Source organism: Antechinus flavipes, chromosome 1 (genome assembly GCF_016432865.1).
Source record: "Antechinus flavipes isolate AdamAnt ecotype Samford, QLD, Australia chromosome 1, AdamAnt_v2, whole genome shotgun sequence".
Lineage (NCBI taxonomy): Eukaryota > Metazoa > Chordata > Mammalia > Dasyuromorphia > Dasyuridae > Antechinus > Antechinus flavipes.
Genome location: NC_067398.1, coordinates 688,644,356 through 688,660,442, shown reverse-complemented (window position 1 = coordinate 688,660,442; position 16,087 = coordinate 688,644,356). Strand labels below are relative to the sequence as shown.

The following is a 16,087-nucleotide window of genomic DNA, read 5'->3' as shown; positions in this document are numbered from 1 at the left end:
CCCACTAATTGTAATAGACAATTAGTGTTGCACTTGATAGAGTACTAGACTTGAATGGAGAAAATTTGAGCTCAAATACAAACATAGATAATTATACTTTGGGTAAGTTAGTGAACCTTTGTCAGCCTCAGTTTCCTCATCTGTAAAAAAAAAAAGAGAGAGAGAGAGAGAGACATCTTTCAGTGTTGTGAAAATTAAATGAGATATATCTAAAGTACATTGAAATTTTAAAGAACTATAAAATACCCTTGCTGCTTAACAGTATGGCAAACTAATTGTTTCTTTCTTAAAGAATAAGACCAGCTATAAGTGGTTCAGGGTAGAGAGTGCTAGTCCTAGAATCAGGAAGATCTGGGTTTAAAATCTGTCCTCAAACACAAGCCGTGGGACCTTGGACAAATCACTTAACCTCAATTTTTTCATCCATCAAATGAGCTGGAGAAGGAAATGGCAAACCACTCCAGTATCTTTGCCAATGGGGTCACAGAAAGTCAGATATGATTGAAAAATTATTGAAAATTTCTGCTCTTCTCTGCCCTGATGGGACCACATTTAGATTACCTCTCTTGAGTTCTGGGTAAAACATAGTGGACCAGCCAAAATGGCCTGCTTCCCAAATGCAGGATATCCCTGCCCCAATGTACTCAATGTTCCTCATGTCTAAATTACATACCTTCACTTCTATCACTCAAAATCCCTACTTCCCTTCAAGTCTTAGCTTAAAAGCCATATTCTACTGGAAGTCTTACAGTAGCTTCCCAGCTGCTGGTTTTCTAATCAAAACCATCTCTGCCTGTTTCAAGTATATATACACACACACACACACACACACACACACACACACACAAGGGACACATGTGCACATATGTGCACTCATCTTACTGAGTTCAAAACTGGCCTCAGACACTTACTAGCTGTGTGACCTTCTCTGGACAAGTCCCTTAACCATGTTTGCCTCAGTTTCCTCATCTTGAAAAGAACTAGAGAAGAAAATGGTAAACCACTCTAGTATTTTTGCCAAGAAATCCCAAATGAAGTCTTCAAGGATCTGGACATGACTGAAACAACTGGACAACAAAGCCAGAGGTTGTGATTTGCCTCATTCCATACAGGTGGGAAGCATCTGAAACTTTATTTGAATTTAGTTATTACTGACACAGCACTCTATTTCTATATCTGTTGTGCCACTTAAGTAATGCCTTCTGATCGACTGATAAAATAGAAATCATTTGAAGCATCTTCAATATAATTAAAGACATCAAACCCACGCCACATGAGAATCCTTTAAAGGAACTAAGAATGTTTAGCCTATAGGAGACCAGAGGGACCAGGATAACTGTCTCCAATTATGCAAAGGATTGTTCCATAGAAGATGATTAGACTTATATTGCTTGGCCCAAGTCATATGAAAAAGAAGTTGGTAAAAGGCACTTCTGGAAGAAATAAAACATCTTAATATTGGCCATCATCTAAAATAGGATTGAGTTGATTTGGAAGGCAGACAACAGTTTCCCTCAATGAAAAATTTAAAGTAGTGGCTGTGTAACCACTTGGTCAGGCTATTATAATGGGATTTTTTTCAGACTGGTATGAAATAGTTTCTTTCTACTTATTTTGTGATTTTTTTCACTATAGTAGATCCAAGGAAATTTAGAAATGCATTTGTCAGGTACCTCATTGCCTTTTAGAGATGCTTAATTATTAAATGGGAAAGAGAATCATCACCAAGTGAAGATAAACTTTAAGATTAAATGAGAGGTTTTGCACATAGAGTAGAAACTGAGTCTGCAATGTGTGGAAATAGAAAGAGATACTTAAAATGCTACTTTTGTCTTTTAGAAACATTTTCACAATAAATAAATAAATAAATACAAATTTAAGATGTGAATTTCATATAAGCAAAGCTTCAGCCTGTCCAGATTCATCTAGGCAGGGAAATAGAACCAAGGAATCACTAACCACCATTTTCATCATACATGCTGAGGATACTGATAATAATAAAATAACAATTATTACAAGTGACTTTTATATAGCACTTTAAGATTCCTAATGCTCTTTTGAAATATCTTACCACAACTCTAGGAGAGAGATACTATAATTATTCCCATTTTACAGATGAAGGAAACTAAGGTAGGGAACTGTTAAGTAACTTGCTCAGGATCACACAGTGTCTGAGTCTGGATAAAAACAAAGGTCTTGATTCTAAAACCATGCTTGTACCATATAATTATTGTAAACTGCAGAGTTTTTAGAGGAGAGTTACATTAATAGTGAAAGGCCATCAGTTCATGATATATAATAACCAATAGAAGAAATTGGAGATTTTTAACCACAAGAAGAGAAAAATTAGGGAAGGAGAGGAAAACTGTCCAAATATTTGAAGGACTTTTGCCTAGTCTCTGTCCAGTCATTTTCAACTTTTCATGGTCTCATTTGGGGTTTTATTGGCAAAGCTACTAAAGTAGTTAGCCATTTTCTTCCATTTATTTTACAGATGATGAAACTGAGGCAAACAGGATTAAGTTACTTGTTCAGGATCATATAGCTAATACAAGTCTAAGGCTGGATTTGAACTCAAGATGATGAGCCTGTCTGATGAAAGTCCCACACTGTCACCTCTAATGACTGTACAATCTGCACCCGTGTCTACTAACGCTTCCAATGTTATACCATTTACATAGATAGTGAGCATAAGATGGTCAGCTGTAACAGGTGCAGTCCAGGATATTCCTATACTCTGTTGTTAGGAGTCAAAATCTGGGTAAATACCCCCAAATTGCCTATTAGGAGTCTGTATCAGTAAACCTTATGCTACTACTTCCCCTGGATGATAAATCACACATTGTCTACCTGTATTAGTAACTGGGATATTATCTAAACATTACTCAGTCTCCCAAATCAGTGTATGGATGAACAGTGTTTTGTAAGCACTCTCAGAAGGTAAAATGGTCAAGCCTACTGTACCAGGAGGCAAGGGATCCATAGGCTGGAGAGGAATAGATTTCACCTCTCCAGAGGATATCTCAGTAGTCCCAACTGTATACAACTCTATTCTCCCCAATTGTAATCTCTTTCCCCCATCAGGTTCCTTCTTAGCTGATTGATAATGTTGGAGTACTAAACTTTTAAAGACTCTCTGAGTGTAACATCTACTATCATATTCCAAGTGTTTTTTGCCTGGGGCCCTGGATCTGGGCCCTGCTTCCTGTTTCCCTGAGTCAATCTACATTCTGATGCCCAGTGGAAGCCTCTGTTGCATTTTGGACATAGGGTTTTTTTGTTTGTTTGTTTGTTTGTTTTTTTGTTTTTTTTATGCCAACATTGAGCTTTCTGATGCTCTACCTTACCACATTGAAAGCATTGGCGAGTCTCTCTGAAAGTCCCCCTGTTTTCCCAAGTTTGGATCTTGAGAAGTCTGCATCATAGCCTGGGTATAAAAGGTATTTGTGCCCACTGTGGCACAGCATCTTATGATCTCATCTAAAGGAGGACCCTTGTGTAGTTCTAGTATAATTCTTCTACAAACCTCACTACATTTTCTTTATCAAGTTGACTTATAATTTCTGTTACTACATTTTCACCAAGTTTGTATGACAGTTATCTGCAGTCGTCCCACAAAATCAGCAAAGGGTTCATTTAGATCTTGCGCTATTTTCATGGAGCAAAATGAATTGTATGCAATCAGGCTAGCTCTTACTTATCATCCAGGAGATGTAAATATAATAACTGATTCAGCCTATTCAGTAGGTGTGGTACAAAGAATTGCCACAACCAAATAAAATCTGTAGCTTCTAATCTATATCAGCTCTTCAAGGAACTTCAAGAGCAAGTGAGAAAGCATCCAGGTAAGATTTATATCTTGCATGTCCACTCTCATAGTGGACTTTCAGGTCCTATTTTTGATGGTAATTCAAAGGCAGATAGTCTTCTAACCATATTGGCCAATACTCCTTTATTTCAGGCAGCCCAAGAACCTAATTCTAAATATCATCAGGCTGCTTGAGCTTTACATTTGCAATTTGGAGTAACAAAAGAGGAAGCTAGGAGCATAGTGAAAGCCTGTACAGCTTGCCTTCCTTTCCACGCTCCTATGCTCCCTCTAGGGAAGAACCCTTATGGTTTGAGACGCAGTGAAATTTGGCAAATGGATGTGACCCATTTTTGGTCACCTGTCTTTTGGTCATCTGTCTTTTATCCATGTTGTAGTAGACACTTTTTTAGGATTTACTTTTGCAATCACTGAATTCCTTATACAAGCATTTGCAATTATGGGTGTGCCACAAGCAATAAAAACAGATAATGGACCTGCATATGCTTCTAAACATGTTGCACACTTTTATGCACAGTATCAGATTTTACACACCACTGGCATACCTTTTAATCCTTAAAGACAGGCAATAGTAGAGGAGAAACATAGACATCAAGATGCTCCTCCAAAAACAAAAGAAAGGGAGAGCCACAGGGAACCCTAGAGAAAATTTAAATTTAGCCCTTTATACTATTAATCTTTTGGTTTTTGACAAAGATGCACTGGCTCTGGCAGACAGAGTTTATAAGCAGAAAGTCAGTGTCCAGTGCGAGCAATTCCACTATCTTTAGATAATCACCAGGTGATATGGAGAAATTCAGAAAGTGGTGAATGGAAGGAACCAGATAGGTTAAGTGCTTGGGGGAGAGGGTTTGCTTGTATCTCTACAGATGGAGAAGGAATCAGATGGGTACCAACGAGCCATATTCACCTTATCCATCAGAGCAAGACAGAAAAAGAAAAAAAAACCTCAAAACAAAGGAGAAGATCCAAGAAACATCCAGTGGTTCCATTTCTGACTACATGTGTCAGTGAAAAAGCATGACTCATAAACATCAAAAATTGGTAATTAGACTAATGCAGGACTTTAAAAACCAGCAGCAGTCATGGGATTCCCTGACACATGAATTAATGGACAAAAGTTTGGTTTTGGACTACCTCTAGGACTTATCGACATGTATAATTCCTCATGTTGAGTCATGTTGTTTGTTACAACACTACTAGCCTGTGTTATATTTCTATATGCTTGTGGAATACCTCCCATGCTGATGGATTTATATATACTTGTTTAAAGCAAGACTCTTGAGCCCAAAGGAAACCTGCTAACAATATCTGGTTTAGTGTTCTCACCTATGGAGAAGTCAGGGAGGATGTGATCACCTCTTTTTTGGTGTTTTCACCTTCCTTCCTGAGAAGTCAGGAGGGTGTGATCACCTGTATTTTAAAACAAAAGAAAGTGGGAGATGCAGAGAGTCAGAACTCTGGAGAAGTATGCTTGAAACAAGGTGTTAACTCAGTGGAATTGATGAGATAATGCTTCTCTAGTTCACATACAGTTAGTGCTTAGCATGATAATGTAATGACTCTCTAGTTCACACATACTCAGTATGCTGTAATGATGTAATTATAATAGGGTATTTAAACCTGGGACAAATTCAGACTTAAGAGGAGACTGGTTGAACCTGTCAGACTATCAGACTGCTAGAGGAGACTGGGTCAGACTATGACAGACACAGGCTGTGTAACAGACAATAACGACTTTGGACTCTATTCTTGTCCATTTTCAAAGTGTCCTGCTGAGACCAAGGCCTTTCCAGAGGACCTCCAGAAAGCTAACCTGAACATTACACCACACTCTATGCACCATGGCATCACCTAGTTGTTCCAGGAAGAAGGATTACACCTCTGCTTTTTTTTTTCTTCTCTTATCACTCCACCCTGTAACCAAGAACTTACTTTTAAGAGGGTTTACATCAGTGCAACAGTGACTCCAATCCCAGAATAACCAGTTCCGCGCTGATTTTTTATATATAAGCCCTAGGGCATTGCAAAGTTTCCTAAGACAATCAGGATGCACTTTTTGTACAACATTATTACAGTTCAGTTAATCAGAAATATATAAATTGATCAAGGTCTTTTCCCACTAAATTGGAAGGTTTGATTTCCATTTAAAGGAAACACTATTCACATCTTATAATAATCAAGAGTGTCATTTTACCTCATTTACCTAGGTGCCTTCTTCAGCTCCTTAATTTGATTAACTCAATTGACCCAACTCATATTTGTTAATGGTTAAAACTAATGAATTGGACAGTTTTGGAATGTAATGGTTTCTGAGTTCCTCCCCCGCCCCTCACTCCCAAGATCAACTAAAGGCTTTAAAACCAAAGATAGATTATAATTGTTTGGTAAATTAGCATAATTAATATTAAAGGTTAATGATTTTTAATCTTTATAAAAAGAGGATCATAGTGTTTGAACTAGATGACTTTTGAATTCTCTCTTCATCTTTGGAATTTTGTAATTATACAATGACAAGTGATTTAGGATGGACTACATCTATGGAAAATACATCTTTATCTGTCCTTGTGGACTAACCTTCTCCCAAGAATAGCTTATTCCATAGTTGTTACTAAGTGGGTGAGAACTCATTCAAAATTATAACTCACAAATTATAGTTTTGGTCAATTTTATTATTGTTGTTCAGTCATACCAGCACTTTGTGATTTCATATGCAGTGTTCTTTGCATAAATAGTGGATTGGTTTGTGATTTACTTCTCCACCTCATTTGACAGATGAGGAAACTGAGGTAAACTGAATTAAGTGACTTGCCCAAGATCACAGCTAGTAAGTATCCAAGAATAAGATTTGAACTTGTCTTTTGACTGAAAGCTCAGCACTAACTACTAACTAACCACTACAACCCCTAATTTAAAGAGAACCTTCTTATAATACTCCTGAGAGGGGTTGTATAAAGCATTATTATCATCATTTTATACCTAAGGAAGCTGAGACTCAGAGAGTTGAAGGAATTTTCCAGTGGATACATAGCTATTAGGTGCTAAGAACATTATCTCTTGGGAATTTTTCATTTTTATGCAAGGTTTCCCTTCTGTTTTGTGGTTATTGTATTTCTCTCTGCTTCCGTATAATCATTATTGTGCTTATGAGGTACCAATAGACTTTAAAATAGGTCATTTCTCATTGAAAAAAAAATTACTCTTCCAGTACATTAATATTGATGGTAATTATTAAGACCTATTAGTCCCAATAGCTACAACAGAACAATGTTATTAAAAAAAAAAAAAAAAAAAACCACTTCAATCTATTTTGTCCATAATATAAAGAAGTGAAGAGAATAAATATTTATGTAGTACCTAGTATATGCAGTTACTTTGCTAAATATTTTACAAATTTTAACTCATTTGATCCTTGCTGTTAAGTCCGTGTTGTTATGATCTCCATTTTATAGTTGAGGTTGATTAATCTGTTGTAATATTATCTTCTCTAAAATATAATGTTTTCTGGGAGCAGATTTCTTGGGGGGCTTCTGGAAGCAGCCTTCCTTTCAGTTCAGTTCAATGATCACCCCAAATGAAGCCAGCTGTTAAAGTCCAAATCCTTTATTATCTCTGGCTTCTGAATCTCCTTCCTGTGGTCCACTTATTTTTTTTTTTTTAGAGGCCTATCTCTCTCCTTGGTTCTGAGAGCTCTTGCCGCTAGTACTTTCTTGTTGCTAGCCTTTTAGCTCTGCCAGCTTTAGCCTCCAGCTCCTTTTGAATCCAAAATCTCCAGCCAGCACAAAGATGAAAAACAGAATGAATCTGTCTTGCCTCCTTTAGTAGGCTCTTCCTCTATTGGGCTCCTCCTCTAGTGGGCTTGTCCTTCTGACTTGTGAATCTACTGGATTTGTGAATCTCCCAATGAAATCCTGACTTGTGAATCTCCTGGAGTCCTAGTGGGCTTGTCTTTTTATATGCTCTTTTAGAGGTGTGAACTCTTAAAGGTGTGAAAGGTGTGAACTCTTGCAGAATTCTTAACAAGTACTAAGCACATTAGTGAACCAGAGAACTGCTAAGCACCATGCAAAAATTAGACAACCAACTTAATACCTTGTAAGAATCCTAACAATCTGTGAAGTATGTTATTATACTGATTTTATAGTTCAAAAAACTGAGCTCTACATTCCTAATTATATGAAAAGGTGCTCTACATCACTATTGTTAAGATCAATGCAAATTAATACAACTCTGAGACACCTCTAAGATTGATTAAGATGACAGGAAAAGATAATGACGAATGTTGGAGGGGATGTGGGAAATCTGGGATACTAATACATTGTTGGTGGAACTGGGAACAGATCTAGCCATTCTGGAGAACAATTTGGAACTATGCTCAAAACATTATCAAACTGTGCATACCCTTTGATTCATAAATGTTTCTACTGGGCTTATACCCCAAAGAGATCTTAAAGGAGGGAAAGGGACCCACATGCGCAAAAATGTTTGTGGCAACTCTTTTTGTAGTGGCAAGAAACTGGAAGCTGAGTGGATGCCCATCAGTGAGAGAATGGCTAAACGAGTTATGGTGTATGAATGTCATGGGATATTATTGTTCTGTAAGAAACAATCATCAGGATGGTTCAGACAGGCTTGGAGAGACTTACATGAATTGATGCTAAGTGAAATGAGCAGAACCAGGAGCAGCTACATGGCACAGTGGTTAGAGCACCAGCCCTGAATTCAGGAGGACCTGAGTTTAAACCTGGCCTCAGACACTTAACACTTCCCAGCTGTGTGGCCCTGGGCAAGTCACTTAATCCCAATTGCCTCAGAAAAAAATATAAAAGAAATGAGCAGAACCAGGAGATCATTGTACACAGCAACAAGATTATAAGATAATCAATTCTGATGGAAGTGCCTCTTGTCAACAATGAGGTGATTCAGCCACTTCCAGTGGTCTTGTGTTGGAGACAGCCATCTATACCCAGAGAATGGACTGTGGGAACATAACATTCTCACTCATTTGGATGTTGTTTGCATTTTGTTTTCTTATTCATTTTCTTTCTTTTTTGATCAGATTTTTCTTGTGCAACAAGAGAATGGTATAAATATGTTTATATATACAAAAGGGTAAAAAAAAACTGAGGTCTAGAGATATTACATGATCTATTCAGAGTTTCATAATTGATAATTTCTGAACCTAGATTTGTACTCAGGGATTCCTAACTCCAGGTCCAGCACTCTACCCACTAAACCACACACACACAAAAAAATTAAAGTGTTTAGCCTTTAAGAATTTAAGAAGCCCATGGGAGAATGGTTATGTCCATGTAACAACAATAAGAAAAACAAGCTATGCTATGTCTGATGCATTCTGTGCACCAGCAGCCACTCAAAAGTATAGCCTATGAATCGTTTCATTTTCTTTTTTTCACCATCCAGGAGAGAGAGAAATTTAAAACAACAACAAAAAATCATTCAATCAAAAAATGCAGTTCATAAAGAAATAAGAAAAGATTTCCTCCTTCTCCCATCATGCTGGCATACTTGTCACATTCTATTTCAGATTTCCATATACCAATAGAGAAAATTGTACACCTAGATTACTCTCTGAGTTTCCTAAACCGTGGGTCCAGACTCCATGTGGACTTTCTTATCTGAATGTGTGGGTTTCAAAATTATGATTTGCTATCAGTAGATGCTTGATTTGTATACTTATTCCATATGTCTATATATTCAAGTCATGTAAAAAATTATTGGGCAAAAAGGATTGAGAATAGGAAAAGTTTATGAAGCCCTGAATATGTGTTGGGTATACATTCAGGGAAATGTGTGAATGACAGCATACATGCCAGAAACTCATACAACTCAAGTCCATACATGTTTTAAGAGTCTGTGTTAAATCAATAAGCATGTCCGTCCTATTTTTATGAAATTACTTTTAATTTATCTTGGCAAAGATCAATTCTCTTCCCTGCACCTTCCCTGACCCATTACATTGTGATTAAAGTCATGAACTGTTTTTTTTTTTTTTTTTTTTTTTTTACCTATCCTTGTGTGATGATTTTCTTCTTTAAAATAATATAAATGATCGTTCTCTCTGGGAGCAACAGGTTTCTCCGGGAGCTTTTCCTGGAGGCAGCCTTAGTATCAGTTCAGATCAATAATTACCCCAAATGCAGCCAGCTGGTAAAAATGCAAATGTTTATTTCTCCTTCCAAGTCTTATCTCTTTCCTTGGGCCTGGATAGCTAGATTCTTAGAAGCCTCTCTTCCTGCTTGGTTCCAAGAGCTCCCTCTGAATGTCTCCAAATCCAAAGGTTTGTCCTTCAGCCTCTTGGTTCCAAGAGCTCCCTCCAAATGTCTCCAAATCCAAAGGTTAGTCCTTCAGCCCAGCCAGCCAAGTGGAAAATGGAATGGATCTCTCTTGCAGCTCTTGCAGCTTTGATCCTTTGCTTCTGCCTCTGCTTTCTTCAGCCTTCCATTCCACTGAACTCTCTTGACTGGGCTTATATATGACTCTTCTGAGAAAATAGGATTATGGGTTTTCTCCCAACTTGCTTTCTGGCCCTAAGAGCTTCAAGGAAGGTGTGAATTCAGGTGTCTCATACTAAACCCTGAAATCTCCCAAACGTGTGAACTCCAATGAGTAAAGGTGTGAACACAAGCACTGTATCAATTACCTTGAGTTAACACTAGGATTCTAACATCTCCCTTAAATTATCACCTTGTTTCAAGTTGAGTTAACACTAGGATTCCAACATCCTTGTATGCCCATTTTTTTGCATTCTACTTGGTATGTGGGTACTTAATAAGATATTTGTTGACTTTATTGTAGGTCAAAATAGATATGTGAATAGCATGACATCCAGAAGACACTTGTACCCAGGATACATGTGTGGATATGGCATCTCATACTCATGATTCAAAAAAGCTGCTAATGTCCTCTGACAATGTCGTCAAGCTGCTCTCCTCTGCCCTATTCTACACATATTGTCTCTCCTACATGTGTCATTTCTGCCAAGTGTCTCCACTAGTATCATGGTCATTAAGCTACCATTTATTAGAACATCAGCTATCTAGCCCTGCTGTGGTGGTGGTGGAGTTATTTCAATTATTCTTTATGACTTCTCTCAGGTTTTTGTTGTTGTTGTTGTTGTTGTTGTTTTTGGCAAAGATACTGAAGTGGTGTGTTATTTCCTTATCCAGTTATCTAGCCTGTTCAGGATCAATTGCTATCTCAAGCATGCAATGACTAGAAAGACTTTATCTAAGGAAGAAGGATTGTCCTTTTGATACATGGTTAAATTGAAATACCACATTCAACAAAAACAAGCAAAAGAGTATATGTATGATTCTGATTCAGCATTATGGTCTTGCAACTCTGAGGTACCACTACACACTTCTCAAATTGGATAAGATGACAGGAAAATATAATGATAAATATTGGATGGGAGAAAACTGGAATACTAATACATTGTTGGTGGACTGTGAACTGATCTAACCATTCTGGAGAGCTATCAAATTGTACACACCCTTTGACCCAGCAATGTCTCTACTGGGTGTGTATCCCAAAGAAATAATGAAAAAGGGAAAAGGACCTACATATGCCAAAATGTTTGTAGGAGCCTTTTTTGTAGAGGCAAGAAACTTTATAGATCAGTGAAAATTGATCATCTTTTGTTTACTTTGTCCAGAATTAGAAGTATTGTCCCTCTACATATTCATGAGGAAATACAGATCTCTCCTTGAGAATGATAAAACTCTAACCATCTAGACATGCTTATCAGAGAAGTTTTCAACTTTTTTTGCCTAGCATATGGTGAATTATTGATGTCTCTATGATAATTGTCTAAAGCAAAGAGAAATTGCATAATGGAAAAGACCGTTTCATTGGAAATAGAAGACCTCAATTCAAATTCCATCTCTCTTAAGATACAATACTCAGCCCTGGAGTCAGAAGGACCTGAAATTCAAGTGTAGCCTCAGGCATTTGACATTTGTTAGGGGTGTGACTCTGAGCAAATCACTTAACTTCAAATGCCTGTGTAAAACAAGGAAACAAACAAAAATACTCCTTAGAGACTTGTTAATTTGGTGACTCTAGCAGATGAATTAACTATTTGTGCCTCAATTTCCCCTTCTTCTTAGGCTTCCAAGATCCTTGGAATCATCAATTAACTTAGTCCTCTTGGACTTTACCATTCTCCCACCTTCTGTCACCAAAGCATTAACATGACTGTACAAAAAAATAAGGTTCCCTATTTTGAAGATCTATTCCACAGTAAGGAGCCAGGAGTACATAATATGTATATGTATATATATATATATATATATACATATACACATATATGTATATATACATATGTGTGTGTGTGTGTGTGTGTATCATCCTCATGGAAAAAAATAAAATGAGGAAGGAGGGGGAAGGAAAAGAGGAAAAATCAGAAGACTAGGTTTCTATTTATATGTACAAAGTTCTTTTCTCTTCCCAATCCATTTGTAGAGCCTGGGGGAAAGCAAATTCATGCTGAAAAGGGATTATTATAGAAAGTATAGTACTTCTGAATTGCAGTCTATTTTTGACTGGCACTAAAAACAAAGTCCTACTTTAGAACATGAAGAGCCATTAGTGGCTTGCTTATTATCCTTCTATTTCTTTTTTCTCTATTAGGACGCAAGATCAGTTGGAATATTTGCCACTTCCTATGCCCAAGTTCAAAAATTCATAACTGGTCCTTGACAAATCCTAACTAATATTCTAAAATTAAGGTATTTCCCATTTATTTTACCTTCTGCTTTCTCTAATTCTATTCTTTCTCTCTTAATTCCTTTTAATATAACTTAATTTATGTGATCAAAATTAAACCTGTAAGGAAGCTTTGAAATTATATAGTCCAATCACCTTATTTTATAGATGAAGACTTGCAAATCATGGCATCATCTTCCTGATGTCATGATGGAGAGATAAAATAAGGCACTAGGAGTGACAACAAAGTCATCATACATGGTAAATAGATTTGGGAAAGCAATAGATTTGGAAGATCATAATTGTAAAGAATGTTACAAAAATACAGTTCAATTACAAATTACAATTCAATTATAAAAACACAGTTCAATGAACTTGATGAAATCAAGTCAGGCATCCATCACAGATTACAAAAGTTTGCAGTTTTATTTTATGTGTAAATGGCTTCACAGACTCAGTGAAATATTACAGGGAAATATAGTCCTATTTTTTTTTTTGAGCAATTTTGTTTGGGGAAATACAATCTGTTATAGCTCAGGAGAGACAGGGGATTTGTGGGGAAGGATCTGGGAAGTCAGAGAAGGAGCCAAGAAAGTTTGATAGCTCACAGAGAGGCCTAATCACAGATTAGGATTCTAACTGACCAATCAGGCCTAGATCTGTTTAGAGATATGCTAAATAAGATCTCAAAGATTGTTTAAAGATGCTTACTAAACAGTTTCAGAGGTTCTAGTTCTGGACAATGGCTATGCAAACAGGACAGTCTGGGACTTGATTATGGCAGATAACAGCCATAGGGGCTCCTTCCTCATAAGGTTTCAGAGTCTACATCAGTGTTCCCAAAGGACAAAGGGCAATTGCCTTTGGTCATACAAGTAGAGCTTCAAACCTGGAGCTGTAGATTCCAAATCCAGTATTCTGATACCCTCTACTGCCCTTTAAGCACCATGATTAGAGAAGAAGGAATTTTGAAAAGTAATCACCATAAACTTGAAAGATACCTACCAGAAGAAACATGATTTGGAGGATGATCCAGAGAAGGAGACTAAGAAAAAAAGTTCAAATAGACGAGAGGAGGGCCCAGAGAGAATGATGTCCCTAAAGCCTACATCATAAAGCATAGTGAAGAAGTTAGTCAAAGAGGAACCAATGCAATATAACCAGGTGAAAAATAAGGAGAGTCACAAAGTCAGGAAACTTCAGAGGGAGAAATCACTATGTCCTGTCTCGAGCACCATGTCTTTCTTCAAAATGCTATCAACCCTTTCTTAAGAAATAATGGCCCTAGGAGCTTAGCCTTGTGAGACCTGTCAATTCATGGAAAGCAACCAGAGGTGTGAACTCTGGAGAGTTCAGGGCCATTACAACCATTCAGTTTTAACTTATTTGTTTTGAGGATTCAAAGGAAGGTGAATTCACACCTTAAAAGGGAGGTACTAAAGGGATGGAACTACTCTGTATAAAAAGCAGAGGAACTTTCAGATCAGAACATTTCCTTGAGTAGAACTGAAAGTCTCCTGATCTCAGTTGTTACTGGAAAGAAGCTCCAGCAACAGAAAAATGTCCTTAGGAGCTTAGCTTTGTGAAACCTGTCAATTCATGGAAAGCAACCAGAGGTGTGAACTCTGAAGACCTCAGGGCCATTACAACCATTCAGTTTTAACTTATTTATTTTGAGGATTGAATTGACATCTTAATAGGGAGGTACTAAAGGGATGGACCTGTTCTGTATAAAAAGGAGAGGAACTTTCAGATCAGAAACATTTCCTTGAGTAGAACTGAAAGTCTCCTGATCTCAGTTGCTACTGGAAAGAAGCTCCAGCAAGAGAGAAATGGCTACTGATATGGATACAATCCAGAAACTGCAGAGTGAAATTGCCTGTATCATTTGTCAGAACTACTTTTCTCAGTCAGTCACCATGGACTGTGGACATTGTTTTTGCTTAGAATGTCTCTCTAAGAGCTGGAGACTTGAAAGCATACCTTCCTCTTGCCCAATTTGCAAGGAAATTTCCCAAATCGGAGAATTCCCAGCATTCAATGGGAGACTGGAAAAGCTAACTGACATTGATAAGCAGCTCAGCTCCCACAGTTTGCAGAGTTCTGAAGGACCAAGATGTCCTACCCACAAGGAGGTCCTCCAGTACTTTTGTGAGGAGGACCAGATATTGCTCTGTTTAATTTGCTGCCAAATGCCAGAGCATGAATCTCACAAACTCTCTCCTATAGAAGAGGCCACTCACAATTACAGGAAGAAGCTACAGAAAATGCTAAGTCATGTGAAGAAGGATTTTGAAGAAACTAAGAAACTTCATTCTCAAAAGGGAAAGGTGAAGACACCTTTTGTTGACTGGGGTCAAATGATTGCAGGAGAATATTACAGACTATACAGTTTCCTGATGGAAGAAAAATCTCAGTGTCTGAAAAGAATGAAAAAAGAGCAGAAGAGCAGAAAAGACAGAATAACTCGACATATCCAAAACCTTCAGGAAATCATGTTAGAGCTGCAGGAATCAAGTCAAAAGCCCCAAATTGATCTGTTACAGGATCTCAGGAGACTGTTGAAAAGAAGTACATCAGTGTTATCCCAAAAACCTGAGACTGTCGTTCCAGAGCTGAGAGAATATCCCATTGCCGGGATAATAGATGTCCTCAACAAGTTTAAAGTGGATATCAGAGTGCATCCGGATTCAGAAAGTTCCTATATAACTATTTCTGAGGATCTGAAGAGTATGAGAGCTGGACAAGGCTGGAAGGTGGAGTCCAACCAACCTGAGGAGTCTGTTTGCCATTATGCCTTTGCTGAGCAAGTCTTTACCTCAGGGAGACACTACTGGGAGATAGATGTGTCACAAGTACCACAGTGGGCATTGGGGATCTATAGCCCACACTTAAAAAGAAGAAGGAGGAAGACTCCTACTTTATGTGCTTCTATGTTCTTGCTGCGCTGTGTGAAGAAGGAAGATCATTACATGTTTCAAAGCTATCCCAAATCATTAAATCATCGAGAGAAAGGTCCCGTGCCCAGAATTGGGGTATATCTAGAATACAGTTCTGGTACTGTCTTCTTTTACAATGTTCTCCAAAGATCCCTTATTTATAGATTCGATTCGATTCTATTCAAAGAGTCTGTCAGACCTGTCTTTTCTCCTGGTCCCCCACTTCCAGGAACAAAAGCTGGAACCATGACGATCTGTTCAGTGGATTCTCATCTTTGTGCTTGCTGCTATTCATTGTCTTGAGCATTTCTCCACAAAGGAATCTTCGACCCACCACCAGCTGAACTTCAATTTCCAAGTTTCCTCTGGGAAAGAATAAACAACACATATATGATACTGAAGGAGAATCAAATTAACAAATTTGAGACAAACTGAAAGAGATTATTTGTCAGTGTTTTGTATTTTTCTATATTCAATGTATTTAGTCTGATCGGTTATTATTCACAATAAATCAATCTTAAATAAAAAAAAAAAAGAGAGAGCCTATTCCAGTATTTTCTTGTAATTTAGTCATTGTCATTTATGTCTT

General features: G+C 37.5%; 1 protein-coding gene across 1 annotated transcript; it reads left to right on the top strand.

Moving 5' to 3' along the window:
- The first annotated feature begins 14,391 nt into the window (after positions 1-14,391).
- LOC127548470 (tripartite motif-containing protein 43-like) lies at positions 14,392-15,748 on the top strand. The gene is made up of 2 exons (XM_051975898.1): positions 14,392-15,594; positions 15,728-15,748. The coding sequence occupies exons 1-2, from the start codon at positions 14,392-14,394 to the stop codon at positions 15,746-15,748; spliced, it is 1,224 nt and encodes a 407-aa protein (XP_051831858.1).
- Positions 15,749-16,087: the final 339 nt, after the last annotated feature.

Coding starts and splice junctions, on each gene's coding strand:
- LOC127548470 (XM_051975898.1), top strand. CDS start 14,392: ATGGCTACTGATATGGATACAATCCAGAAACTGCAGAGTGAAATTGCC. Junction 15,595..15,727: donor GTCCCGTGCCCAGAATTGGG/GTATATCTAGAA, acceptor CCCCACTTCCAG/GAACAAAAGCTGGAACCATG.